At 42.2% G+C, this 26,157-nt stretch overlaps 3 protein-coding genes across 6 annotated transcripts in view; 2 read left to right on the top strand and 1 right to left on the bottom strand.

The window, feature by feature from the left end:
* The window catches only part of smad3b (SMAD family member 3b), a gene marked incomplete at its 5' end in the record, with an annotated part of 43,943 nt that extends 33,360 nt beyond the window's left edge, over positions 1-10,583 (top strand). Inside the window, 4 exons of the mRNA XM_079502325.1 lie at positions 3,662-3,874; positions 3,994-4,131; positions 4,278-4,422; positions 10,081-10,583. Of these exons, the coding sequence (XP_079358451.1) occupies positions 3,662-3,874; positions 3,994-4,131; positions 4,278-4,422; positions 10,081-10,204 (620 nt within the window). The 3' untranslated portion in view covers positions 10,205-10,583. The remainder of the gene's footprint in view (positions 1-3,661; positions 3,875-3,993; positions 4,132-4,277; positions 4,423-10,080) is intronic.
* A 1,444-nt stretch (positions 10,584-12,027) lies between these two features.
* On the bottom strand, positions 12,028-17,893 carry aagab (alpha and gamma adaptin binding protein). The gene is made up of 10 exons (XM_079501603.1): positions 17,665-17,893; positions 17,198-17,388; positions 16,652-16,748; positions 15,045-15,134; positions 14,849-14,932; positions 14,648-14,727; positions 14,448-14,541; positions 14,212-14,316; positions 13,532-13,581; positions 12,028-12,680 (listed from the first exon to the last, which is right to left on the bottom strand). The coding sequence occupies exons 1-10, from the start codon at positions 17,756-17,758 to the stop codon at positions 12,603-12,605; spliced, it is 963 nt and encodes a 320-aa protein (XP_079357729.1). The 5' UTR covers positions 17,759-17,893; the 3' UTR covers positions 12,028-12,602.
* Positions 17,894-18,851: 958 nt separating this feature from the next.
* iqch (IQ motif containing H) overlaps positions 18,852-26,157 on the top strand; it is a 26,942-nt gene continuing 19,636 nt past the window's right edge. For 2 of the 4 annotated variants that reach the window (XM_079501572.1, XM_079501569.1), the window contains exons 1-8: positions 18,852-18,911; positions 19,309-19,416; positions 19,501-19,598; positions 19,845-19,920; positions 20,039-20,158; positions 24,655-24,769; positions 25,442-25,567; positions 26,107-26,157. The exon at positions 26,107-26,157 is cut by the window's right edge and continues 152 nt beyond it. In XM_079501572.1, coding sequence (XP_079357698.1) covers positions 18,861-18,911; positions 19,309-19,416; positions 19,501-19,598; positions 19,845-19,920; positions 20,039-20,158; positions 24,655-24,769; positions 25,442-25,567; positions 26,107-26,157 — 745 coding nt within the window. In that variant the 5' untranslated portion in view covers positions 18,852-18,860. Of the gene's footprint in view, positions 18,912-19,307; positions 19,417-19,500; positions 19,599-19,844; positions 19,921-20,038; positions 20,159-24,654; positions 24,770-25,441; positions 25,568-26,106 lie in introns of those variants that run through there. The other 2 variants (XM_079501570.1, XM_079501571.1) reach the window with 2 other exon arrangements.

Below are 26,157 nucleotides of genomic sequence, written 5' to 3'. Positions count from 1 at the left end.
CATATATGATATGGCATTGGTGTCAGATTACAAACATGTATACATAGGGGCATTACCTTTAATCCACCCGACACTGAAACATATCATTATTACGTCACCATCGGGAGCCAGTTATACCCTGGCATTGGTACATATCTTCATCATGTCATATGCTGCTACGGGACATACGCATCAAACGACCCAAGTAACCACAGTATACCGCTAATCAACTTAAAAATTACATATACATATACATAGAGGCATTTCCTGTAATCCACCTGACATTGATCGAGATATACGGCACCATCGAAGGCATTGGGTCCTTTTATCCACATCTTTATTACGTCATCATTGAGAGCTAGTCATCATTGAGAGCTATCTATACCAGTTATACCCTGACGTCATATGCTGGGACGGTGCATACGCATCAACAGTAACCACAGTATACCGCTAATCAACTTACAAATTCCATACATATACATAGAGGCATTTCCTTTAATCCACCCGACACTGATCGAGATATACGTCACCATCGAAGGCATTGGGTCCTTTAATCCACATCTTTATTACGATATACTTCATAATACTACTTTTTTACGTGCAAAAAGTAGGTACGTAGCAAATAGCTACGACAGTACTTGCGCGCTCTGCTTGCGCACAAGTAGGCCATTTATGGCCTACTTGTGTGCAACAAGCAAGTAGGCACTCGACAGAGTGCAGTTCTAGTTATTATTATTATTATGTATCAATTATTAGTAATCAAGAATACCAATAATCAATATTCATTTGTGGGCATTGGGCAATATGAAAAACGTTGAGTATCACAAACAACCTTCCTCTAAATGTTAAAAATAAAATAAAATAAAATGCAATGAGTGTGTGTGTTTACAGTTTCCCCATATTATAGGGTTAAATACAACCTCCATGATTTTACTGATGATGTGATTTAAAATAAAATCAGCATACATTGACTGTATCAAACAGGCACCAGGTGTATACACACACACACACACACACACACACACACACACACACACACACACACACACACACACACACACACATACAAATGAAAGCAGTGATTCCTGCTTATTTTTAAGGCTATCTTGTAAATGAACTGAATGAATAATATTATAGTGCTGACCCAAAACACTGCCACGACGGCGACCCCACTGAAATATCATTCCTCAGCAGTAAAATCAGTTCAACGGCTTAACGTCTGTGTGTGCTCTCTTCTCTCTTTCCCATGTTGCTGGTTGGTTCTCTGTGTGGGTTGGATGAATCAAGGAGTCAAGTGGTCGTCTTTGTGTCATTATCCGGAACACTTGGCACCTTTTGGTGCGAACAGTGGACACCAAAGGGGCCGAGTAATCGGAATACTGGGCACCTTTCATAAATTCAGAAATATTAGCTAGTCATATAAGTGTAACAGAAATGGTTAAATTGACCAATTTTATAGGGTTAATGAAGAGTTAAAGAATTTAATGTGTTAAAATATGGTCGAAAATAAAGTAGAGTATAAGAAAAGCAAATTGGTAAAATTTTGCATATAGGAATAACATGAGTGACTCAATGAGTGAAGAGTCTGAATGATGCAAAACGTTTTGGTGTAACAGACCGCTCTCATTTAGCAGATAACCAGGTAGATGTATACTGCCCTACAAAGCCAAAGTGCATTAACTATGTTTTTGGACACACCATCTTATTTGTGTATCTGTCAAATTAGCCTTCGTGATTTTGGGGGATAAACAATTACCGGTACCTCAAGAACAGATATACAATTAGTTGTAATATCACTTTGGCTTTGTAGGGCAGTATACTACTATGTACTTGTTTATCTGCCAAATGAGAACAGTCTGCTACGTCATCAGCCCCTTTTGTGCAGGTAACTATTTTTGTGATTAGAAATGTGTGTGTGTGTTGAGATAGAGAGATAGAAAAAGAAAGCAAGCAAATGAGAAAAAGGGAGAGTGAAATTGTCAAGTGAGTTTTGTAACTTAAGTATACTCTTATTGACAACAGCTGAGTACCGGTAGGTTAACTACATCTTTAGCATGCTCTTATTTTGAAAGAATAGTCTTCATGCTGCTCTGTGAATGCCTTCAGTAATGTAGCTTTTGTGACTGTGGTCTGTATTTTGCTAAATACATGTGTAGGTTATGGTTGTAAATGTGTAACATCTATGAACAGCTGTGATCTTAAGGTCTCCAGAGCAAGATAGTCATTAGTCAGTGAGTAAATGAGCAGGAGAGAGATTTCATGAGATTTGTAACCTTAGTATGCTCTTTTTGACAACGTGAGCTTGCACTTTTTGAGTGGTGCAACCACTCCAAGGAACAGCAATGTCCGTGTTCACATGTGTTCACCCACCCACCTATGTGACTGTCACTATGAGCACGAGTACCAATGACTACCAAAAGTAGCGCTGTTGTGCCAGAGAGAGAGAGAGATAGTGCTGCACTGCACTGAGAGATTTTTTACTGTATTCATTGGCTATTTACTCATTGTCCACATTTCCACCAATCCAGTAATGCGAGAAAATGAGCCAGACTACAAAACTGTACTTTCAGAGACTGGTCACTGCATCTGAGGAGTGCATGCATCTCTTAAAGGGGCCCTTTGATAATTACAAAAATAATAAATATTGGAACGGATAATAAAGATTGGAACGATAATCGGCTGAGCCCTAATTTGGATGTTACTTACCTACATAATTTACCTACATAACATTAATGTAGGGCCAAGTTTCTTTAAAATCAAAGTTTCTTTAAAATCATTAACCTGAACCATCCAGGAACAATGGATTCCCTCCTTCTCGTGGTACCTGATGACCCTTTGCCTGTCCTCCTCACACGTGCAGTCCTGACGTCTTCCTCTCACATCTATAAATACCTATCCTAGCCTGTCTGGATTGATTTTAATCGTTGGCAGGATTATATCTTCCGGTAATTTACTCAGAGATATAGCGATATATCAGCACAGTGATGGTGTCTTGACCATAGGTTGTAGTGTCATCTTGAAATCTGTGAACAGACTAACGGGAAAATACAAACTCACCTCTGGCAGTATTTTTCAAGTGTTCAGAGGATTTACATTCTGAATTAATTGGAAGTGTCTTTTAGGGAGTGAAAGTGCTCATGAGAGTGTGAGAGGGAGTGAGACTGTATTTACAGTGTGTGTGTGTGTGTGTGTGAGAGAGAAGAAAATTATTGAATAAATGAGAGATGATAATATACAGGGGCAGCCGACTGGGTCTGGGAGGCTGAGCCCCAGGGCAGTAACACAGGAAGTATAGTATGAATGGAGTCTTTGTCTGTGGCCTATCGTAGTCCCGTGGAACGGCCAACTACAGACAGCCCAAGGTAATGTAATAATGATAATATCCTGTTGCCCGGTTATTCTATATGTGTGGAAAGCCACCGAGGGGGAGTCATTGTAAGGAAAACTTGATAAACAGCCACGTCACCTGACTGGGGGACATGCAGGTCATGGGAAAACGCCACAGAGGAAAGTTCAAAGGGAACACATTTATCAGCGTTGAGCATCTCCACATGGTTGTTTGCCCTCAGACCTTTTTGAACTGCTTTCGCAAGCCTTAATTCCTGTCTCACAGACCCCTCACTGTGTTCACCCACTCTACTTTCTGTCTCTCCATCTTAACCCCTTTCCTGCTCTCTTGCAGACTTGCAGCCTGTGACGTACTGTGAATCTGCCTTCTGGTGCTCCATCTCCTACTACGAGTTGAACCAACGGGTGGGAGAGACCTTCCATGCATCGCAGCCCTCCCTCACGGTAGACGGCTTCACAGACCCATCAAACTCGGAGCGCTTCTGTCTGGGCCTGTTGTCCAACGTCAACCGCAACTCGTCTGTGGAGCTCACACGCAGACACATAGGTTGGTTTAATTTCACAAGGACACGGACACACAGTAGTAGTAGTAGTAGTACAATGTGTTTTGTGAAAAGTAAACATTTACAGTGGCACTGAGCTGGTCTCTATTGTCCTGTCTCTCAGGACGGGGAGTGAGGTTGTATTACATCGGGGGAGAGGTGTTTGCAGAGTGTCTCAGTGACAGTGCCATCTTTGTCCAGAGTCCCAACTGCAATCAGCGCTACGGCTGGCATCCGGCCACCGTCTGCAAGATCCCTCCAGGTCAGCTTGAGAGGATGCACTACACACTGACTGAAGTGACCAGGGCATGACCTGGTCATACCCCAGTGGCACTCATAATTTGGGCTTCTCAAACACAAGTAAACTGAGTGTGTGTGCAACTGTGCATGCATGTGTTTGTTTCTCAGGCTGCAACCTGAAGATATTTAACAACCAGGAGTTTGCTGCCTTGCTGGCCCAGTCAGTCAACCAGGGCTTCGAGGCCGTCTACCAGCTCACTAGGATGTGCACTATTCGCATGAGCTTCGTCAAAGGATGGGGAGCAGAATACAGGTAAATTAAGATCTTTCACTTGAATTCAACTGCCGATGGCAACTTTGAATACTGCTAACACACAATGAAGCCTCTGGGAATGTAAATCTGAGATTGATTTGTAAATAAAATAGTTTGGAACTTCGGTCGATTATTTATCCACTTCAGTAATACCAATTGGTATTGTATTTGATGTCTTTTTTATCGTTGATTAGTCACCTTTACAACAAAGTATGACTTGTACGGAGCGCGCAATCGTGGAATGAGCAACACAGCTAAATGTGTATGTAGCGCCCCCAGAGAATTTGCCAAATTCCCCCAATATGCTTCTGTTAGTAATCGCTCTAGTTTTGAGCGACCCGCCAGTCACAGGTGTGTTAGACTAGAGTAGCCTATTCTTTTTACCCCCCTTTTTTCTACCCAATGGTCATTATGCTAATTAATTCTTCCCCACACACATTTTTGTGTACTCACCTGCCAGTGAGGAGCCCCCATCGGGACAAGATAGAGCCTTCGTCCTACTCCTCCCGCCCAACACTCCCCGCTGACAAGTGCCGCCCAGCCCGTAGGAGTACATGCAATGACATGTGTTGGTTAGACATACCAACAGTCCTACAGTCACCCCGTAGGAGTACATGCAATGACATATGTTGGTTAGACATACCAACAGTCCTACAGTCACCCCGTAGGAGTACATGCAATGACATATGTTGGTTAGACATACCAACAGTCCTACAGTCACCCCGTAGGAGTACATGCAATGACATATGTTGGTTAGACATACCAACAGTCCTACAGTCACCCCGTAGGAGTACATGCAATGACATATGTTGGTTAGACATACCAACAGTCCTACAGTCATTAGTCAGACATATGTTGGTTCGACATACCAACAGTCCTACAGTCATTAGTCAGACAAACCCGTGCTGTGGGTTAAAAATCACCCATGCTGCGGGTTAAAAATGCTGCAGGTTAAAAATCACCCTTGGCTCCCGACATGCGTGGCGCGTTAAAACTATTCTGTGCTGCAGGTTAAAAATCACCCGTGGCTCCCGACATGCGTGGCGCGTTAAAACTATTCTGTGCTGCAGGTTAAAAATCACCCTTGGCTCCCGACATGCGTGGCGCGTTAAAACTATTCTGTGCTGCAGGTTAAAAATCACCCTTGGCTCCCGACATGCGTGGCGCGTTAAAACTATTCTGTGCTGCAGGTTAAAAATCACCCTTGGCTCCCGACATGCGTGGCGCGTTAAAACTATTCTGTGCTGCAGGTTAAAAATCACCCGTGGCTCCCGACATGCGTGGCGCGTTAAAACTATTCTGTGCTGCAGGTTAAAAATCACCCGTGGCTCCCGACATGCGTGGCGCGTTAAAACTATTCTGTGCTGCAGGTTCAAAATCACCCGTGGCTCCCGACATGCGTGGCGCGTTAAAACTATTCTGTGCTGCAGGTTAAAAATCACCCGTGGCTTCCTGTGAGGCACCAGTGCAATAGGGCAAGTGGAAGCTGGTGTTCCGTTACGCAAGAGTGGCAGGCTGGCAGCATTATTTGGTGTTGGTACCATTTCCAAACTTAGGACCAAGTTCCGTGAGATAGGTGAAGTCAAAGGAAGACAACACCGCAAGAAGAGTAGCCTATGCTTCACTGGGGAACCATAGGCTTTCTTCCAGAGATTTACAGGCAAGATTTGCACAACGGTACCAAAGACAGATGTCAAAGTTGCAGGATGCATGCTGCCCACATCTGCCAGTCAAACAACTCCTGTGATCATCATGCTCAGGTGGTGCAGTAGTAAAGTCCCTGCCCACCACCACAGGGGTTGTGGGTTCGAATCCACCATGGAAATGGGGGGCAAAGATTATTGGCTACTCTAAATTTTAAAAGAATAACACGTGAAGTGAGGGGTGCCCACTGTATTTAATTATTTATATCGGCCACATGGCGTCTTATGTCGTTAATTGATGCTCTAAACAAACATTAAAGTCCATAGACTTGGCTGGCAAACGATTTACATCATAAATGCTCTAAACAAACTCTCCCCTGTCAGGTGAAAAGAAGCAGATTGGACTCCTCATGCATAGAAGGAAGCATGAAGTCAGTCCGTTGCCCCCCCAGGTTGGCAGAGGAAGTGTAGCGCCCAGGATTACATTAGATAATTGACACTGGGTGAAAAAATGGGTGACAAAATAGTGGGATAAAAATTTAAAATAAAAATAAAAATCCATAGACTTGGCTGCCAGCATGAGTGGCTAGCGGCCTAGTGCCCCTCAAAAATAAAAGAGAAAAGAATATAAACACATGTGACTGGCAGGTCTCTCAAAATGAGAGAGATTACCAACAGAAGCTTAATGGGGGGGGGGGGGGTTACCTCCTACTGTACACGTTTAGCTGTATTGCTCATTCCACGATTGCACGCTCTTTAAGTGCCTTGCAGAGTCGAACGTAATCGACGCAAGAGTACATACGCAACGGAGGGTGAGAGAAATTTCTCCCTTGCTTTGCGTCAGTTACGTGATCCGTCTCGTTCCGTCGGGTTGAGATCTGATCCCGAGCCTACGCAACCATATTGCTTGCGTTGCGTACCTTGCGTCGAGGACACCCTGCCCACCTGGAGGCAGCAGAGAGCAAGAAGGCTTTTCCTCCTCTGCTCGACCGCTGGCACATTGAGTTGTAAACGTAAACGCGATCGGCATGGATATATCACATTGGAAGTTAAACAGGACAACATGACATCAGGGGGGGGGGGATTATGAAAACTATTCGGCCCTGGTATATAGCCTACTTCGATTGATGATATAGTGTAAAACTCATTATATACAGTTATAACTACATCTCAACTCATAACAAAAAATAAAGTGGCACGTCAGTACAGTTTATACAATCTAAACATATTTGACGCATCGCATCCGCATGTAATAAAATAGACCAACTGCAGGTGCCAGGGGGTGTCACAGCTGCCATCTAGTGGGCGAGTAGATGCTTGCACATTAAAAATTATAATAGACCGACGTAAACGATGCAAGCGACGGAGCGACTATACATGTATAAAATAAGCTTGTGTTTTTGGTGTCCGTTTGACTCCCCCACGCAAGGAACAAAACGGACTATGTAGAGGCCTTTACAAGTCATACCTCGTTGTGGTGACTAGTCAATGATAATTATATAAAATACAATCACAATTGCTATTATTAAAGGGGAGAAATAATCAACATTACTATTTGCCTTTCCAGAGTTTTTAATGGTCTTGAGGAACCTCTGTACATGATACATAACAGCTTGCTGTGTTTTGTTTTGGACAAGATAAAACATCAATTCAATTTAAGCAATGCAAGTTACAGTATGCAAGTTTTAAAAGAATAAGATTAAGGCATAAGGCGTATCTGTACCGAGGGGAACAATTTCAAACCATGCCCAGCTTTTCATTTAGAAAGAAATTGATATCTGCGTACCAGTGGATATTGTAGAACTACATCATATTTATTCAACAGTGGAATATCTAACCAAAATTGTATTCATATCAGCAGCCTGAAATATCATTTTAAAGATGTTGAATAAGCAAATAATTTGCAACTAAATTTCCATCGATGTGATTTAAAAAGCAGAGGCCTGCGATGACAGCTTTCTTGGTTATGTATGCAAACTGTCAGCTATTTACCAAGGTTGAGTAATGGCAGCATAATTCTTCACCGTTCTTGGCTCAGAATTCTACAGGCTTGAGCAGGACCCTGACTCAGTAACTATGACCAGGGCCCTCTCTGCTCTCACCCTGCACCCCCTCTTCTCACTACTGCTTACATAAACAGAGTGGACGATGAGGGAAACTGTCAGGCTGTGCAGTGCATTCATGGCTTGAGTAATCCTCTGGGTGTGGGGGGCCTAAAGGGGCCCCTCAGTGAGCCTGGCCCTCTCTGCCCATGGTTCTTCTCCTGAGAGGAGCCGTCACTCTGTAGACACTACAGCATGTGGAGCCACTTACAGCCTGGCTCTGATTACACCGCACAACCCACTCTACCTTTCTCACGCAGGCTCCCTATCTTCTTCCCACTCCGAGTTTACTCCAAGGGGGCAGGCAGACTTTCCAACGTTGAAGCTCTGGGTCCTAGTGGTAGGAGGAGGGACTACAGGCGGACCCGTGGATTCATGACCGGGAAACCCCGTGCAGCTGGGCTTTAACGTTGAGCGCTCAGTTGCCCTACGTCACTCAGGACCTCAAAGTTGAGGTCCTGGGAGGGACTTCCGGCAGTCTTCCGGGTGCTTCAAAACGCCACTGAGCAACTTCCACTGACATGAATAGCTGGGGGGGCGGAGCTTCGCGCCAGTTCAGTCTCTATTATATATATACTCTATGGTTTACTCTGGTGGGCCTGTCAACCTTTCCTACCTTTTTCTTCATCATTTGTTTGTGCATCTCAATATGTGCTTTCTTAATGACTTCTTTCCTCCTACCACAACATATTGGGCTGTTTACATTCTAGCATTATATTTCTTTGTCTCTGCCTGTCTGAACCTACTACTAACTACGGAACCTATACAAGTCAATCAAATATTCCTCAACTTAGGGTGTCTCGGGTGATACCCTCTGACTCATTTAAGGGCCTAATATTTTTGAATTACTAGTGAAGTTTATTTTCCTGCAGACATTGAGTTACAAGTGTCACTGCATTTGAGATGGCTGAAAGAGGTTGAGCACAAACTTGACACTGAGACGCTATCGGTGGTGGTGGGGCTTTGGTCTATATGGCCAAAATGTGTTTTGGGGGTGGGGGTCAAACAAGGAAAAAGGACAAAGAATAAATGGATATTGTGCACAGGCAGCCGGCAGACTTGGGGGAGAGGGAGTGGTAATGATGGGGGAGGGGGTGCAACAGTGGAGACGGCAGGAGAGAGTTGACTAATGGGGGAAGAATGCAGAGGAGGCATGCAGTGGCGGAGGGGTGGGAGAGAGGTGAACGCGTTCAGACACCATCTACAACGGGGATTCCCACTGGACACTGTAGAGCAGCCAGTGTTGCATTTCTCTTTCTGACACCAAATACCCCAGAGAAGACAAGAATCCTGGTAAAAGCATGCATGATGTTAGAAATTACCAGTAAAAGTGGGCTTGTGTGCAGAAGAAAGACGCTAACATACGGAGTAGAGAGAGAGAGAACAAAATAAAGTAAAATCAAGTCAATTAAAGGTAGGGTAAGTTATTTTGTTTGGTTAGAATAAGTGTAAAAAGTGTTTGTTCAGTAACAGGAGTCTCCATGTCTCTCCAGCTTTTTATTAAACAGAAACTGCATTTTCAGGTCGGGGTACCAATTTTATCCAATCATTGATCACTGAGTCAGGATAAGTGATGACACAAAGAAATGAGAAGACAAAATTGGAAATGGAACGCTATAAAAATTAAGCTGATAAATGGCTACTCTCTCCTGATTGGCTGAGATTTTATCACCCACCTGAAAATGTATTTTCTGTTTAGAGCTGGAGAGACAGGGAGACCCCTGTTACTGAAACACAAAACCTTTTGTTTTAACCAAACAATATCACTTAACCCTACATTTACGTGAACTTAAAGGCAGCCAGTGAGTGATAAACACTATACGTTTGTGTGATGTTCTGATGTATTTTGTATGGACATATTATGATATAAGATTACATTAACAAAGATGCCCTTCTCTGTCCCCGTCCTCCAGGCGTCAGACAGTGACCAGCACCCCCTGCTGGATCGAGCTGCACCTCAACGGGCCTTTGCAGTGGCTGGACAAGGTACTTACACAGATGGGCTCTCCCAGCATCCGCTGCTCTAGTGTGTCCTAGGACCACCCCACCCACATGCAACAGCCAACAACACAAATAGGAAAACAAGACATTCTTTTAATGTTAAGAAAAGACAAGAGACTTGCCTCACCAGAGCACCTGCATCCCGCATCAACCACCCCAACATTTCACCTCACACACTGTTAAGCACTTTCCTTGTAAGGGTAGCATTTCATTTGATGGTTTTGATGACTCGTATGTTGTTTTGTTGTCTCATGCAGAACGGTCAGTCATAGCATGTTAGCGGTAGGTTTTAGAAGGCTGAGCATATTTGACCTATTTCTCTCCCTTCATCGCACATTCAGACAATGTTGTCTGGACATTATGTAATGTTGCCTTTATCGCTGTTTGATAAACGCATAAAGGTTTTCCTTTTTTCCATGTTCTCGTCTTTGTACAGCTTCATCTCTTAAAAAACATTTCACCAAGTTTTGTGTCAGCTAAATTCTATTAATCTTTCAGCTAAAGCTATTGTTTATTTTATACTACAGTAAGTGGTGTTTCACTGTGCCCCCTGCTCCTTGCACTCTTTGGAATTGTGAAGAGGGAGGCTTGTTTATCAACTTAACTTCATTTTGAACATAAAATTACATTATTTTGGGTAGTGATTAATTAACTTATATATTTGTTAAATATATATTAATATATAATGACTTTACCCGTACTATATTAACACACTTGTGAAATCCTAAAAGTCCTAAAATTGGTATTTTAAATGTTTATAAGCAAGGAAATAGATAATAGTGCCATTGTGTTTTTCTTGAAAAGAAACCATTGTATGAAAACTATTTTGATCAATGAAAGAGACATTTTATAAGTTATTTTTGCATACTGTCCTGCATGGGGAATATATTTTTATTATTGCCCCACTAAGATCATTGTACATAAATATTTATAGCTTGCATTGAATCGCGGCTGACCTCTTGGCATGTAAGAAAATAAATACATGAACAGGCAGCCGTTTGATCTATCAATTCAAACCAGAATCTACTTTAAAGAAGTGTGCCCCTGCAAACACTTCCAAAGATATATATTTTATTTTTTGTGCAGAGAAAAGGGAAGGAAGCGAAAGTTCCACAGGTCAGGTCAGAGGCCACGTTTAGGCTTAGTGCATTTCTTAGTATCATGACCTGTACCATTAATGGAAAAGGAAATTATATATCCTTTTCATTATGACGAACCACATGTGACAAATGTTTGGACTTGAGCACTGTGTGAACCCTGTGGGTAAAGCATGCACTAGCAGTGTAATGTCCCATTTGAGGTATTCAAGTCTGCAAAAATGAACACCTCCGACCTACAGTACACCATTTACCCTACTGGATGCTATGGGTAAATTACGCATTTCCAACTCTGTGATGATCCATTAAGCTCTGGTAGTAGTGGTGTTTTTGCTTGTCCAGTGATTACAGTATATCCCACATTAAATTTACATTGCTACAATACTATAAGGCATGTGTAATCTGCTAGATGTCTTTGAATAGTGTCTGTCCAATCACCATGTGAATATTGCACTTACAAAAGACTGTCATAGAATCTATTCAAAGCAGTTACACGGTGCTAAACTAAACATACTGTGTACAACAATTCTTTAAGTAGTTGGTAGATCTGTAATTCTATTCCTTTGTACTGTTAGTTTGTGCTTTTTGTTCCAAGTCTTATGTATGTTTTGTTAAATTTATTTTAAAATGACCATTGTTTTGTTATGTGACAATTTAATAAAACTGTAACAGTCAACTCAGAATTGTCAGACAATAAATCACAGGTAAGCTTACAGTGCGACAATAGGTTTCACTTTTGCAAAACACACAAGACCAGTGAAATAAATTAAACGTGTCTTTAATCAACTATGTTGATGTTGCTTCAACAGAATGTACACTAAATGTCTTACAATATATTTACTTTTTCAATTGGAACGCACACGTCACTTAGAAAGAAATGTGACATCTGTGTCTACACATGGACAAACCAAAGATTGGAAAATCAACCATACAATTTATATTCAATGTTTTACTTTCACTTGTATCCCCACAAAGCCTTCAAGTTCACAAAAAAAAAGTGCAGCCAAGGATCCAGACGAGGCGGTGAGTTACAGTCCTGTATAACCAATGCGCTTCAAAACTGCCTCTCGTGATGATGGCACTTTTCAATTTCTTCCAAGCAGCTTTCTGTCCCTGATAAGGAAATCCAACTGCGTCCCATTATACTGCAGCATTGCATAATTTAATATGAGGAGACGAAGGGCCCACACAGCTATAAATGTCACAATGTACCACCTTTCAGTCTTTCTGCAATCCCTGTGCTAGGAGCAAGTCAAAGGGTGCTGCATCTTCAAAGGGCCCCAGGATAGCTCTGATGGACCAGGGGAAAGGATGACTCAGTCACCAGCACCGTTTGTCTAGCTTTCCTCTCCTGATGATAAGCCCTCTATCTCGTCTTCGTCCCCACCAATGGCCATCCAAAAAGCTTTTGCAACCTGGAGAACAGATTAGTCAAATCGTCAGATGGGGAATTTTAACTCAAATTGCATAAACACAATTCTTGTTGACCAACATACAGAAATTACCATGCTACTATGCCAAAAATGTCACATACCCTGGGAATAGATTAACCTTGCGCCACCAGACTTTCCACTTTGGAGGAAAGCCTGGTCTGTGTTACTATTATCGCCCGTGTGATCTGGTCTAGGCGCCGTTTAGACAAAATGATTAAAAAACCCCCATAGTTATGGTCCCCCGGTTTGTTTTTAGTCTCGCCATTCGCTACAAGTTGGAATAAAATATGGATATAACAAATTAACTATTCCAATAAGAAACTTGTCGGATTCATACCACATCAAGGCTTTTATTTTGGTTAATTCTGATTCCGGTTTGGGGGTTACGGCCTGATGACTACAAATCCGACTACAACAACATCCGCTCCCAACTGGATCATAAACCCTGAAATGGTATGTCTCCCCAGGCTAGGAATAGATATTTCTAGCCTAGAAAAACTGCTAGCTAACAAATGCAAAGATACTGCATTCTATTCAGATTGTGTCCCAATACACATTACTGTAATGCATTTACACGCGTATCATTAACAGCCAGGTGAAACAATTGTTCTCCGTTGTGCATCAGTCCCCCTTTTCTGCGGCATTACAGACTCTGGGTTGAGAGTCAGACCATAGAGTTTTAATATATCTAGAGAGTGGCGGAGGAACAACAGGCCCAGCCAATCAGGACTAGGTCGCACAAAGGTCCTCATAGCAGCGATCATAAGCCAGGTTTCACCTGGCAAAAAGAAGCTCAGTCTGCACACAAACCACAACACTGAACATTTGCCTACCTTTTCTGCATGAACCTTTCTCTGCTCATGGGGTAAAGATGAAGCTTTGTCTGGAAGTTGTAAAACAGAATGTATCTTCATGTCAAAGAAAAACAGCACCTACTGCACATTATGAGTACACAAATATGAGAATAGTAATGCTGTAGGTGAAACATCCTGTGATCCTGTATGTCTCAATAGTTACTGTCCAGGCTTCCTAACTCAATTATATTGTCGTTGGGCAGAAAGCAGCTATCTCAATTTTTCAACTTTTTTTTATAAATCAGTGCTATTTAACACCCTTTACTTATGTGTGTCACTGCAGGTTTTACAAATAAACTTAAGTATTAAAGCGCTTCCGACTAAATTTAACTCCATTGGGTCCTAAAACTGTCAGTCAAACCACCTAACTCCGAGTTAGTCGTTTTGTCCATCATTGATTAGACAGTGATGAAACATTCAAGTATCTGACAATGTATAAAGCCAACTTTGAGGCAGTATTGCGTTTCCTGAAAAGAAAGTAATTTGGACATAGCTGGTTTCTGCCGGACGGCAGAGATGTGTGTAATTGTTCTTTACCCAATTCAATTTACAATTTGGACATACATGATCACTATCAGCTGACTGACGCATTATAGATTAGATTGATAGAGCAGAGGGATGAGTGTGTGTCCCTTCCCATTCACTGGTCCAATGACTACCTTTCATCTCTTTAAGTTTGGTGAAGAGACGCTCAAAGTTCTCCACATCTGCATCCCCTGTTGTTAGATTAGCTAGTTCCTGGATGTCCAAATCAATCATTGGATCTAAGAAAGGAAATAACTGGTAAATCATTATATCACATGTATTGGTACAGTGCCTACAAGGATGAACATACCCTTAGTATAGGTAAATATATTATCCTCATTCTGGTACATATAGGCAGTGATTCACTCACCAACTATTGTTTCCACCTGTGTGTCTGTGTTGCCATCAGTCTCTGTTACCTTGGCATCCTTGTCATTTGCGCCCTCTGGTGGCAAACTAGAAGACTGTTACAGAAATTGCTTTGTGAAAATATGTTCAAACATGGATTCTCACTTGTTAAATCCCCCCGGTTTACATTTAAAATCAGTAATAACAAAAAATATGACTGACTGTTGGGTCTTGGCAGCTACGTGGGTTGTTATGCCTGGAGGCCACAAGGTTACTCATTAGGCCAAATCCCTGGTTGTGTTCTGGGAAATGGAGATGTTCTGATATTGACTGAGGTATGCATGTCTATTACACCAATAGGAATAAAAAAATACATGACCAGCTGAATTCTGTATAAAGAGGTGTGCCGTTATGTTATCTCACCATCCTTCATCTCCATATTAGACCACACATTGGCATTGAGGGCCTGTAGGATTCTCTTTACTCCCGTGGACTCCGGGAAGTCGTCTGGCAAATGCAACCACAACAATATGAATGGGAAAGCAAACGTAAGACGAATATGTATTGTGAATGTAACCAATCAACATCATTCATATTGAATGATGCCACCCCAACTCACCATCTTCATCTGGCAACTCTTGAGGATTGATCTCTACTAGTTCAAAGGCGTGACTCAAACACCACTGCTGTGCTTCATGCCTGGTAACCCCTATAGATTGTGAATGAATAGATCCATGTCACTAGCCGCAATTTGCAACACTAGATATTTTTTTTTATAATGGGTTGAATTTAGAGTTGCAACACCCTCCATTGACACACGCCCATTCATCCAAACAGAAAAGTCTAATCTGCTTGTATTAAACGTTAAACTCACCAGCTGTAAGGCAAGATTGAATTACGGTATCCTCTTTCAATCTGCAAAGCCTTTGTTTAATAAAAATGTTTAAGTGTTGGAAGCACTCATTTTCATTAACGCATCATGCTGCTGCTTCCTGCATTATGTGCAAATTCAGTGGTACGCACTACGCAGGAATGTTGAGTGACTTCGGACCAGCGCTTCCAAACTCCAAAACTTATATATAATATCACGGCACAGAATTTCTTAGCAGAAAGTAGCTCAGAACGAAAAAACATTGCATGCACCTGGGACGTATCCTCAGTGATGTATCCAAAGGTCATCTGGGTTTCGGATCTTGCAACATCATACCCATCACTCGGGTGACCCAGCCGGGGTGATCAAGTCCCGACTTACGTCCCAGTAGCTACCCACGATCAGTTCCGTTAGGGAAAGACCAGGGCCACAGTCCGCCGCTCCCAAACTACTCTGCCGGGACTGGGAGGTCTGGCGCGTGGAAGGACTAGGCTCTGTGGGCTGACTCCTGTCCGGGCCCCTCCTACGTCTCACCAGGTCCACTCCTGCTCTCACCAGGCCCAGGACCTGTGCGTTGCACCAGACTCCCAGCACTAGACACTTCATTCAGGAGTGGCAGATTCTTGAGCTGAAATGGTTCCGCAGGCTCCACCAGCAGGGGAGCGGTGGTACCGCAGAGTGCAGGCTCCACTTGCGACTTGAATGGCCCTCCTAAAGGCCTTGCCGTGGGCTGTAGGGCCTCCTCCTCACGGAAGACACAGTCTGGGGCGCCAACTCATACTGCTCCCGGGTGCCATCTACATTCCGGCTGTCACCCGTCTCTCTGGTGGTCACCAGACTATACCCGGTTGTCACATAGTCTATTCCTATGAGTCACTATAAATAGAACAACTAACGAAAAAACATTATAGCATGTCTAAGGTGGATTTTTATGAAACAAACGCTTTGCAGATTGAAAGAGGATAATTCAAGCATGCCTTACAGCTGCAATGTTGGTGATTTTAACGTCATTTAATACAAGCAGATCAGACTTTTCTATTGGATGAATGGGTTGTTGCAACACTAGATTGAGATTCAACCAATTTAAAAAAAATCTAGTGTTGCAAATTGCAGCTACAATGTCACATGAGGATGACACACATTATCAGCACACAAAGAGGAACTTTGCTTGCACACACTGATTAAGGCACAACATACTTCTTTGCGCGGTGAATATCGAAAATAGCCGATCTACTTAAAAGCTCACGTGCTGTGAGTTTTCTTGTAGATTGTCTATTTTAGCTATTACAGTCAAATAAAAATATCACCTATAATGACATGCCCAAAATAGGGACATCAGGTTAGGTTTTACTCACCACTTTCACAAACTCTGTCACACACCAGAATGAGCACCTCTGGTGTTAGATCCTCCACCACAGATATCCAGGGAGAAAGCTTTTCCAAACCATCCTTCTGTGAACACCACATGTGACATGCACAACATTGTATATAGCATAAGCCGTTTTAGCCCTAGAATGGCTGCTATTCCATACACTCAAACTGCATGCATTTTATATACACATCACTATACATAGCACTCAATGCATTTCCGTACGTAGAGGGATCCATTTCGGTGGCTCAGCTCTGCATGCACTCCTCCATCATATATGTGCATTTGATTTTGAAAGTTCTGGCAGAAAATGTGGATTTAGTAAACTACACTTTTCCACAAGAGATTCTCAATGACCACGTCCTCATTACGCGACATTCACAGCAGCACTATAAACACACCACAAATGGAATGCTTCCACGAAAACGCATTGAGTGTTCTATGGCAAAAGACATTAACTAAAACAAATATCAGTCATTCTAGGGCTAAAGCTGTCTACGAAGTCAACTTCCTGATGCAGGAATTAACCTACCGATGTGCTGTCAAAATAAGCTATGAAAGCTTGCATGGACTGAGCAATCTCTGAAGTCATCTGGAATGTGCTTGGCACTGTACATAGACTGACATCCGCTGTGTAGTATTTGTTGTTGATCGTCCATGGGTACCAAACCACTGACTGTTCTTGCTTGGAGGGCTCTGGCAAACTTGTTGGATTGATGATGTCTAAAATAAAGGGAGGAAAATGTTCTTCTGTCACACGAGCAATTGAAAATCTAAAACGGGCTACATAACAGAAAAGTAATTACTGTAAGAGGACAAACTACTCAAGTCAACAACATTGTGTTTACTGTTTACTTCGGCACATATCACAGTGAGATGAAAACATAGCGTGTCATTAATAACACAAAATAACAACAACACATTATTGTCGACCTATATGTCCCATCAGCGGTGCCCGTCAAGTACATTTCCTGCGATTTCAAGCTTTTATAAACATACGTTTTATCAGCTCTTCTTCCTTAAAAGATACATCGCAGCTTGTGATGAGCACAGATGGAGGTGTGGTTGCTGTGTCTTCTTCACACTCGGACATTATTGCTGCGTTTATACGGTTAAATTTAATAAATTAGACCAGAACCACCTAGAAGCTATACTATCATGGCACTAGCTAGCATTAGCTACTTCACCTTTCAACTATGAACCGACATGTTCTCTTCCGGTGCGTGCAGATATCTGAAGTAAACGCCTCATTGGCCACTGGGGCCGCTCGTCAACACCATACACCGCCCACAAATTATGTAGGGCAGCTTGTCATCATAACTCCACTGCAAGAGGTACTCTATAACCATACTGTAAGATAAGATGTTTTCGTACGAAACCCTGTATTTTTTTATTTCACCAAATACCCCATATGAACTGCTGCATGACTACATCAAACCGCTTGCGAAAATCGAGAATTCAGCATTTCAGCTGATGCATGTGTGGTCCGCTGATGTAATCGAACAGCAGCAGGTTAATGAGTTATATCTTTTTGATTGATTGGAATATTTATTAACAGTTTGCAGAATTACAGTACATTTCAAGCACAAACTCAACTGTTAACTGTGAGTGGACGACCCAATTAAGCATTACACTTGTTTACAAGAGGGTCCACCTTGTTCAATTCATCAAAACATTTAGAGACGTACAAATAGTCTACACAAGTGTAGTTTTGACTTGAGTGGTGACCAGCTGGTTTAAGTTAATGTGGTTAATTTTTGTCATGACATTTGCCAAATATCTTTGAAGTTCGAACTAATTCTAAAGTTTTTTTTTATTTTTTTCCTTTTTTAAATAGCGTACTAGTTTACAAATAGTGTTTATTGTTCGTAAACGGCTGGTCTCTTGGCTCTTCATGACATTCTGACATGTCTGTAGTTAATTGCCTCACAGTGCAACGAATCTGCCAGCTGGAATTGCTGGATAGAGAAAGTGACGTATGACCTGAAGTGCGTCTTGTTGCCATGGTCACGAACAATGTTTTGAAACAGCTAGATTTTTACGGAGTGGCTCTTTTTTAAAGAATGTGAACTGAGAATGTGGATGCATAGGTTTAGCTAGGTTTTTAACTGCATGAAATGTGAGCCTACGCATACCTGCACCAAATGTATTGATCGTGACATTCTGATACTTATTTGAATAGAGGTTTCACAAAAATGTCTGAAGCACTTAAATACGAAGATGAAGTTGGAAAAGTTTTAATTCAGGTAATTTGTTCATTAATCATTAATTAACCGTTATAAATAAAATTACCAATACTTACATACCTTAATTACTAATCACCTGCAAAAAAGAACACCATCCCGATTGTTTTAGTTTAGCTCTCAGACAATATTTTAGACATTTTTAATCTGGAAAAACAGCCCAACTGATATGTTAAAATAACTTAAATGCATCTTAAATGATAAGTGTACCTTACTGTCTAAATATTATATATAATAACTTTTATGAACACAGATTGAAACGTGCTACATGGGAGTGTGTGTGTGTGTGTGTGTGTGTGTGTGTGTCTGTGTGCGTGCGTGCATGCGTGCGTGCGTGCGTGCGTGCGTGCGTGTTTTAGCTAAATTAAATTATCCAGAATTTGTATAATGTGTCTTGCAGGTCCAAGATGACTTGAGACAGCTGAGGCACACTATCAGTGGAGGAGGAGAAACATTGGACATTCAAGCGCTAGATACTGCCATCTGCAGGACAGAAAGTGTGATCAAGGTGTGGTTATATCTTAAAGTATTGACTGGTGTGAGGAAGTGGAAGTTGTGGAATGTTATTCTCTATCTTCGTATGTCTGTCTAGAAACGTGCAGAAGAGTATCTGAAAACAGTGAACAAGCAGTTGCTAATTCTTCCTTGCATTGAAGACTTACAGAAGAAGACATTACCGATTCCCAAATGGTAAGCTAAGCAGAGCCCAGCCCATATTCCATGCTTTAACATATTTAAATCATATTTTAACATGCAAAGGAGAAAGTAGGCTACATCATCTAAACGTTGAGCTTTGTGAACTCTCATGCATAACCTAGATAACCCTATAGGGTAGAGACTGGTGAAGCTATAATTCAGTACTTACTTTAGTATCAATTAGTTACCAGCACCAATATGAAAAACATTTTGGTGATGGGAATTGTTTCTTTCCTACAGGAAGCCAACTTTGGAGAGTTTTCCAGCCATCAACCATCAAACAGTGAACCCTGCAAGACCCTCACCTGGCGAAAAGGTAGGCCTAGATAAAGATTATTGTATTTCTTTTTTGATTAATTATTATTCATTTTGACATTGCTATTGTGACAGGTCATCTATGTATTTTCCATCACTGTTCTTTCTGTCTCCTTCAGCACAAATCAGCATTTGTGATGCGTTTGTTGTGTAATCCTGGGCACCCAAAGAACAGAGCACTAATGCAGGAAAAGTTTGGGATTCCACTCCCTGATGTGCACAGAAGGAGTGTAAATACAGTGAGTAATCTGTAACCTTTTGCTACAGATAGGTCATAGGTCATAAGAGTATTTACACCATACATTTTAGCCTACTCATTTTTCCTTCCAGTATGTTTTGTGCAGCCAAACCTGTCAAAATACATGGTACTAATTGTGCTAAAGGTTTGAGCCTGTAAACACATCATAATTACAAATTACAAATCGGGCATCAGTTCAAGTCAAGTTCAGCTTTAACTCTGTTGAGTAGCACGCACATGGCGAGAGGTGTTCAGAAGAATAAGTAAATAATAAATATGATACCTGTTCCCACTCGGGATGCCTTTAAAGACAGTGACGTAATGGGGCCTCCAATTTGATGCTAATCTGATAATGTGAAGATTATTGATTTTAGAGGGCCTCCAACATCTGGCTTTCAGACATGACGTCATGTGGCAAACAGGTCTATGGACTTTTAATGTTTGTCTTATTCATGCGCCCCCCAACGGCTGATTCGGTCTGGATTATTAGCCAGGCTACAAAAACAGGGCCACACTCGTAATGATGCCATGTGACAGCCAAGTCTATGGACTTTTAATGTTTGCTCACTTCACACACAAAGTGTGATTCTTCTTGTTTATATATTCTACTGTTAGACTGATGATAGGTTTAGCCATGATCCTAGATTACTATTTCTATGCATTTGATTTGATTACCTTGTGTACCTTGCTGATTGTAAATCGCTCTGGATTAAAAGCGTCTGCTAAATGCCTAAATTATATAATGAACAACTGTTGAATTGCATAGAAACCTACATACAGTAGTGGTAAATGGTGCATTTATATAGCGCCTTTATCCAAGGCGCTTTATAGAGACTGTGCATTACATTCACCCATTCACAAATTTCACACACACATTCACACACCGATGCCGGAGAAAACCAATGCAAGGCACCAACCTGCGCATCGGGAGCATGTAGGGGTTCAGACAGAGTATTGTTCAAGGACACTTCGACACTAACTCTGGGGGAGCCCGGGTTAGAACTGGGAAACTTGCAGTTGCCATCCGGTCACTCTACCCGTGAGCCACTGCCGCCACATAGAGTACAGTAGTAGGCCAAATAGAGGGTATGCTCGTGACATCATCAGCAAACCAGGAAGTTATGCAGGAAGGCCTACTGAGTGGCAAAAACTACTTTCTGGCCTTGACAGCCCATACATCCACACAGAAAAGTCATATCTGATTGCATTAAACAACATTAAACGATGTTAAACTCACTTTGCCTGTTGCTTTGCCACTCGATTTGCCACTCGATGTGCCATTCACTTTAAGCATGCGCATACTCTCTATAGGAAACATGTACAAAGTAACAATGTGGCCAGCAGTCTGAGAACATGCAAAGATCAAACATAAGGGTAGTTAAGTTAACCAAAATTGGATTTCAAATGCTTCGCTGTCATCTTTTAAGCAGGTAAAAAAAGAAAGAAAAAAAAGCTAGGAATGATATGCATTTGAATGCTGACCCAGGTCTGTCCTGATTCTGAATCTGAACCTGTCCTGGAGTCACACAGACCCTCAATGCAAGGGAAGCGACAATTGATTATTCTCTCCAGTTGCCCGAAGAGACGCTGCAGTTTGCCTAGGATCTGGCAGATGGAGTAGTGAACAAGACAGTTATGATGTATGTGATTCTTCTATGGCTGCGTGAAATGGAACCAATACTGTTGACCTCCTTCATTCACCAAATTAAATGAGATCCATTTGCTATCAAGGCTTGATGGAGGTGAACTTCTCGTATTACTGCAAGCTCAGCTATGTTTTGGGGAGCTGAGGCCTACCAGGGTTATGAGGTGTCTAGCTGTCACCAGTAACCGCTTTATAATGTACAGCTGTGTGTGTGTAATTCACCTATTATTCACTCAATCAGTGCTTCTCATTTTTTCATTATACCATGAGATATTGATCCCCTGTGTCCTGAGCTTTTATTGATATCAATTGTAGCATACAGCACCACTGTTCTAGGGAGGTTTTGATTAGGAAGCATTATGAGAGAATTCTTGCAGCTAACTGAGATGAATTCGACATTGCTGCTTCTGTGCCTGTTATTGCACAAGACACTTTATGCTGGAGTGAAGAGTGATGGGATCGCTCTGTATTAATAGATGACTCAAGTCTCCATGAACAGACAGACAGTGACACAAAGGTCACTTGGCTTAGCGATGACAGCCCGTACCCATCACAGTAAACAAATTAATCTTTGCAAAGGTCGCCATTAGTTTCAGACATACTTTGCACACTTCCCTCTCCAATGCCTTTTTTTCTCTCCCGGTGCTTCTATGCCATGCTTGTCATGAGGAATAGAGGCCAAGACTGTCACTCTGATACAGGAGAGGATGGAAGTGCTGGCTGCAAGAAGCGTAAAGCGGCAGATTGCAACACATCAGCATTCTTCTAAGGAAACGGGTGCCTGATTGCTGTGCTATGGGCTACTGGTTTACAGCTGTCTCTGGACAGAAGTGGGTACCTGCTCCAGCATGCCAATAAGACAGCCGTGGCTTACCCAACTGCTAACCACTGGCTCTCTGCCGGCTTCCTCCTCCCGTAAACTCAGGCCAGCTCTTCTCCGCTCCCCACTCATGCCAGGGGAACAGCTTTTGCATTTTAGCAATTTTACAAAAGGTGCCCCCCTCCCTAGCCCCATCTGAAAACAGATGTGTGCCTTTGAGGGGAGGTTCTCTCAGCACCTGGCTGCTACCTGTGGTCTGTCAGAGAGCTCAGTGGTCTGAGGAGAAACAAGCAGGTGGACATCAGGTGACAGATTCAGAGGACCAGCGGCATTGACTTCATGTGTATCTTCAGACCAGTCAGATGCTTGAAGCCATCAGTGTGAGAGGAAACTATTTTGTTAAAGGCTGCAAACAAAGTCCAGCAGGTTTTTTCAATTATCTATTCTATTGTTGGATCGGTTGTCCCGTCCCCCCCCCAATAGTGTGTTTTCAAACTCTACACTTTCCATGTTGATAAGAAAATAATTAATATTTTTCTTTTTTCATAGTTTTTTTGTAACCTGTAAGCTTTGCCAACTTGTGATTAATTGCTGCAGGAAGTGGGTTTTTGGCCAGTTTACAAGTTTGTCAATTCCTGAGCTATAGCTCCCCGTTCCTTAATGAATGCAGAAAATCTGTTGGTTGTAATCATATACAATAACCCCTCCCTCCCTTTCTCACTTATTCTGCCAGAAAGTCATATTTCCTGACATCAACAAGCTGCCACCGTTCTGATTAATGGATGGTCGCCTTCCTAGACTTTTGCAAAGTTCTGTCTTGAAGAAAATCTAGTTACTGACCCGAAGCAAATAGTATTCAGAATGAACAAGCTCTCAAATTTGAATTTCCTTTGATGAGGCCGGGCCAGGTTTGGCTTAAATGTTGACAACTGCTTTTTTGGTACTGTATAAGTAGCTATCAGCCTTCTGGAAATGCATACCATTAGGGCCAAAAGTCATATCTCGGTTGCTTACTTTTATTATACAAGATAGAAATACATTTCATACTTAAAAATGTCAAAATACATTTTAAATCACACCCGTGTGAAGTAAGTGGTGCAACTCTGTGTGGCGGTCCCCGGGGGTCCCCGGAACTTCCAGCCCCACAGGAACGTGCCCAGGGTGCCAGCCCGGTTCCGGCAAGCTGCCCCGCGTCCGAAACGGTCGAGAAATGACCATGTGGGGGTCCCCAGGGGGTCCCTGTACTGTACTGTACTGTACTGTACTGTACTGTACTGTACTGTACTGTACTGTACTGTACTGTCACACCCGACATCATCATATACAGTTAATATGTGTGTGTGTTAGGCTGCGCAACAGTGACACTTGGTTGTGAAAACAAACCAAACGCTATTTTCGTGCTCGGACAGACCCAGCCAGGGACCCACGGACTCAGCCAGGGGCAGACACACATAGCTCCTTAATGAAGTGGTTGCACCACTTAAAAAATAGACACTTTAGAGTATATCAAATTAAGTATGCGTTCAAGGTTTCCCATCTGTGATGGGCATGCACTTACAGTATGCCCATATATGGAGTTAGTTGAACCCCTAATTGCTCCCGATGTGCAGGTTGGTGCCTTGAATGGTTTCCTCTGCCATCTGTGTATGAATGTGTGTGTGAATGGGTGAATGCACAATCTATGTAAAGTGCACCATTTAAAAGAGGAGAGAGGGGGTTTCGGCATATGCAGGTATTTTCTTAGTTGTGTACCTGAAACACCTTTCTCAATGAGTTTTGTCACTTCTACACGGGGGACATTTATGCACCCAAATAGATCTAAAATGTTATTTGTGAAAATGTATTTTAAAAATCTAAAATCTTTTTTTTTCTGACTGTGTTTTTGCACTGTGTGTGTGTGTGTGTGTGTGTGTGTGTGTGTGTGTGTGTGTGTGTGTGTGTGTGTGTGTGTGTGTGTGTGTGTATTTTTTCTCCTTGTTATTTTTGTTTCTGTATTTATTCAAATTTGATCTGTTGACTCCTTACTGATTAGGTTCCACATCACAGAATAACCACAGGCGCCACAGTGAGCAACAACATATCTGCAGTGGCTGGAGCATGTCGCCATCCCCTCTACCCGACAAAGGCTGAAGAAGACGTGAGAGCAGGTGATCACCAATTATACCACCTCTGTTTCACATGTTTTACCCAAACTATTGAGTACGAGCAGAATGGCTGTGTGAATATAGTCAATTAAATTATCTTTTTGTCTGTTTGATCATAATCAAATTACTACACTCAGCACAATATTATAATTGTGTTGTGACTGTACAGTAGTTTTGACTATAGCTCCACATTAGGTGGTACAGTGCAGGTCCCTCTGTAATTTTCCTTAATTGAGACTGACATTAGGAGAGGGAATTGGAGTAGAGGAAACATGGTTTCAGTAGGTGTGCATGTTGTTCCAGGGACAGGGGCCTCTTAAATGTAAATTTGTCAAGGCCAAGCAAATCCAGAAATGCACTATTGTATTAATACTAGATTTAAGTCTCATTCTAGAGAATTCACTTTAATATTTTGATTACATGCACGCACGCACGCACGCACGCACGCACGCACGCACGCACGCACGCACGCACGCACGCACGCACACACACACGCACACACACACACACACACACACACACACACGTCTTCTTTCTTTAGTTTAAAACTATTCTTGATTATAGTTATAATTTACTATAGCCACATTTTAGGCCTATTTCTATTTTACTGTATACTGTAGCATTTACATACAAAAATATGTCTAATATGGTTCTCATATTTCTTCTGTATCACAGACATCTCAAGTCTGTTGGAGACGGACTGTCCCTCATCAGCAGTAGATGTGTGTTGGCTTCAGACTTTCATACAGCACAAGTCAGCTTCTCTTCACCATAGAGAAGAGCTCTGTTCTTCCAAGATGGGTGAGTCCATCTTCTGGGACTTACCACAGATTGCACCTGCTTCTTCGGTCGCATATAATTCTCATGTCACTTTTAACATAAAATAAACATATTATTATGAGGGGATTGAGTTGGTCCACATGAATGCCTTTCAATTACCAGGTCATTAAGAACATTGTTCATGCTTGGATGAGCATGAAGAAAAGGCTGCATCTCTCCTCGGAACAGTTCCTGAATTTAGGAAGCTTGGCATGGGAACTCGATAACAATAGCCCTGCCTCTGTGGCAATCAAGCATTGTGTTGGAGCTTATTGGAACAACATTGGCGATTATACATCCCCTCTCCTGCTCCAGAATTGTGAGAGTCAAGCCAATCTAATCATTTGCAGTCACTCGGTCATTGTTTGAAAGAGTTTTGGTTCAAATCCCTCACTGCGAGTCATCGGTAGTTAAAGATGTGGGGACAGCTGCCAGTCAGATTTGACAGTGATGGCTGGCTGCACCCCATTAAACACAGCCAGCGATAGAGTACAGTTGCGTTTGTATGTTTGTGTCTTCAGGCCTGATAGGCGGGAGGTCCAGGTGTCACAAGCGGCTGACATGGGGGAAGG

The sequence above is a fragment of the Electrona antarctica genome (genome assembly GCF_951216825.1).
Source record: "Electrona antarctica genome assembly, chromosome: 5".
NCBI lineage: Eukaryota > Metazoa > Chordata > Actinopteri > Myctophiformes > Myctophidae > Electrona > Electrona antarctica.
Note: the sequence above shows the minus strand (reverse complement) of the source record. Positions and strands in the feature narration are given on the sequence as shown.

Bases quoted from the DNA above. Each gene is read 5' to 3' on its own strand.
- aagab (XM_079501603.1), bottom strand. From the start codon at position 17,758: ATGTCCGAGTGTGAAGAAGACACAGCAACCACACCTCCATCTGTGCTC. The intron at 14,728-14,848 runs GTGAGATAACAT...TCCATTTCCCAG, and splicing joins TAATATGGAGATGAAGGATG to AACACAACCAGGGATTTGGC. The intron at 12,681-13,531 runs GTAGGCAAATGT...TCTGTTCTCCAG, and splicing joins GAAAGGTTCATGCAGAAAAG to GTTGCAAAAGCTTTTTGGAT.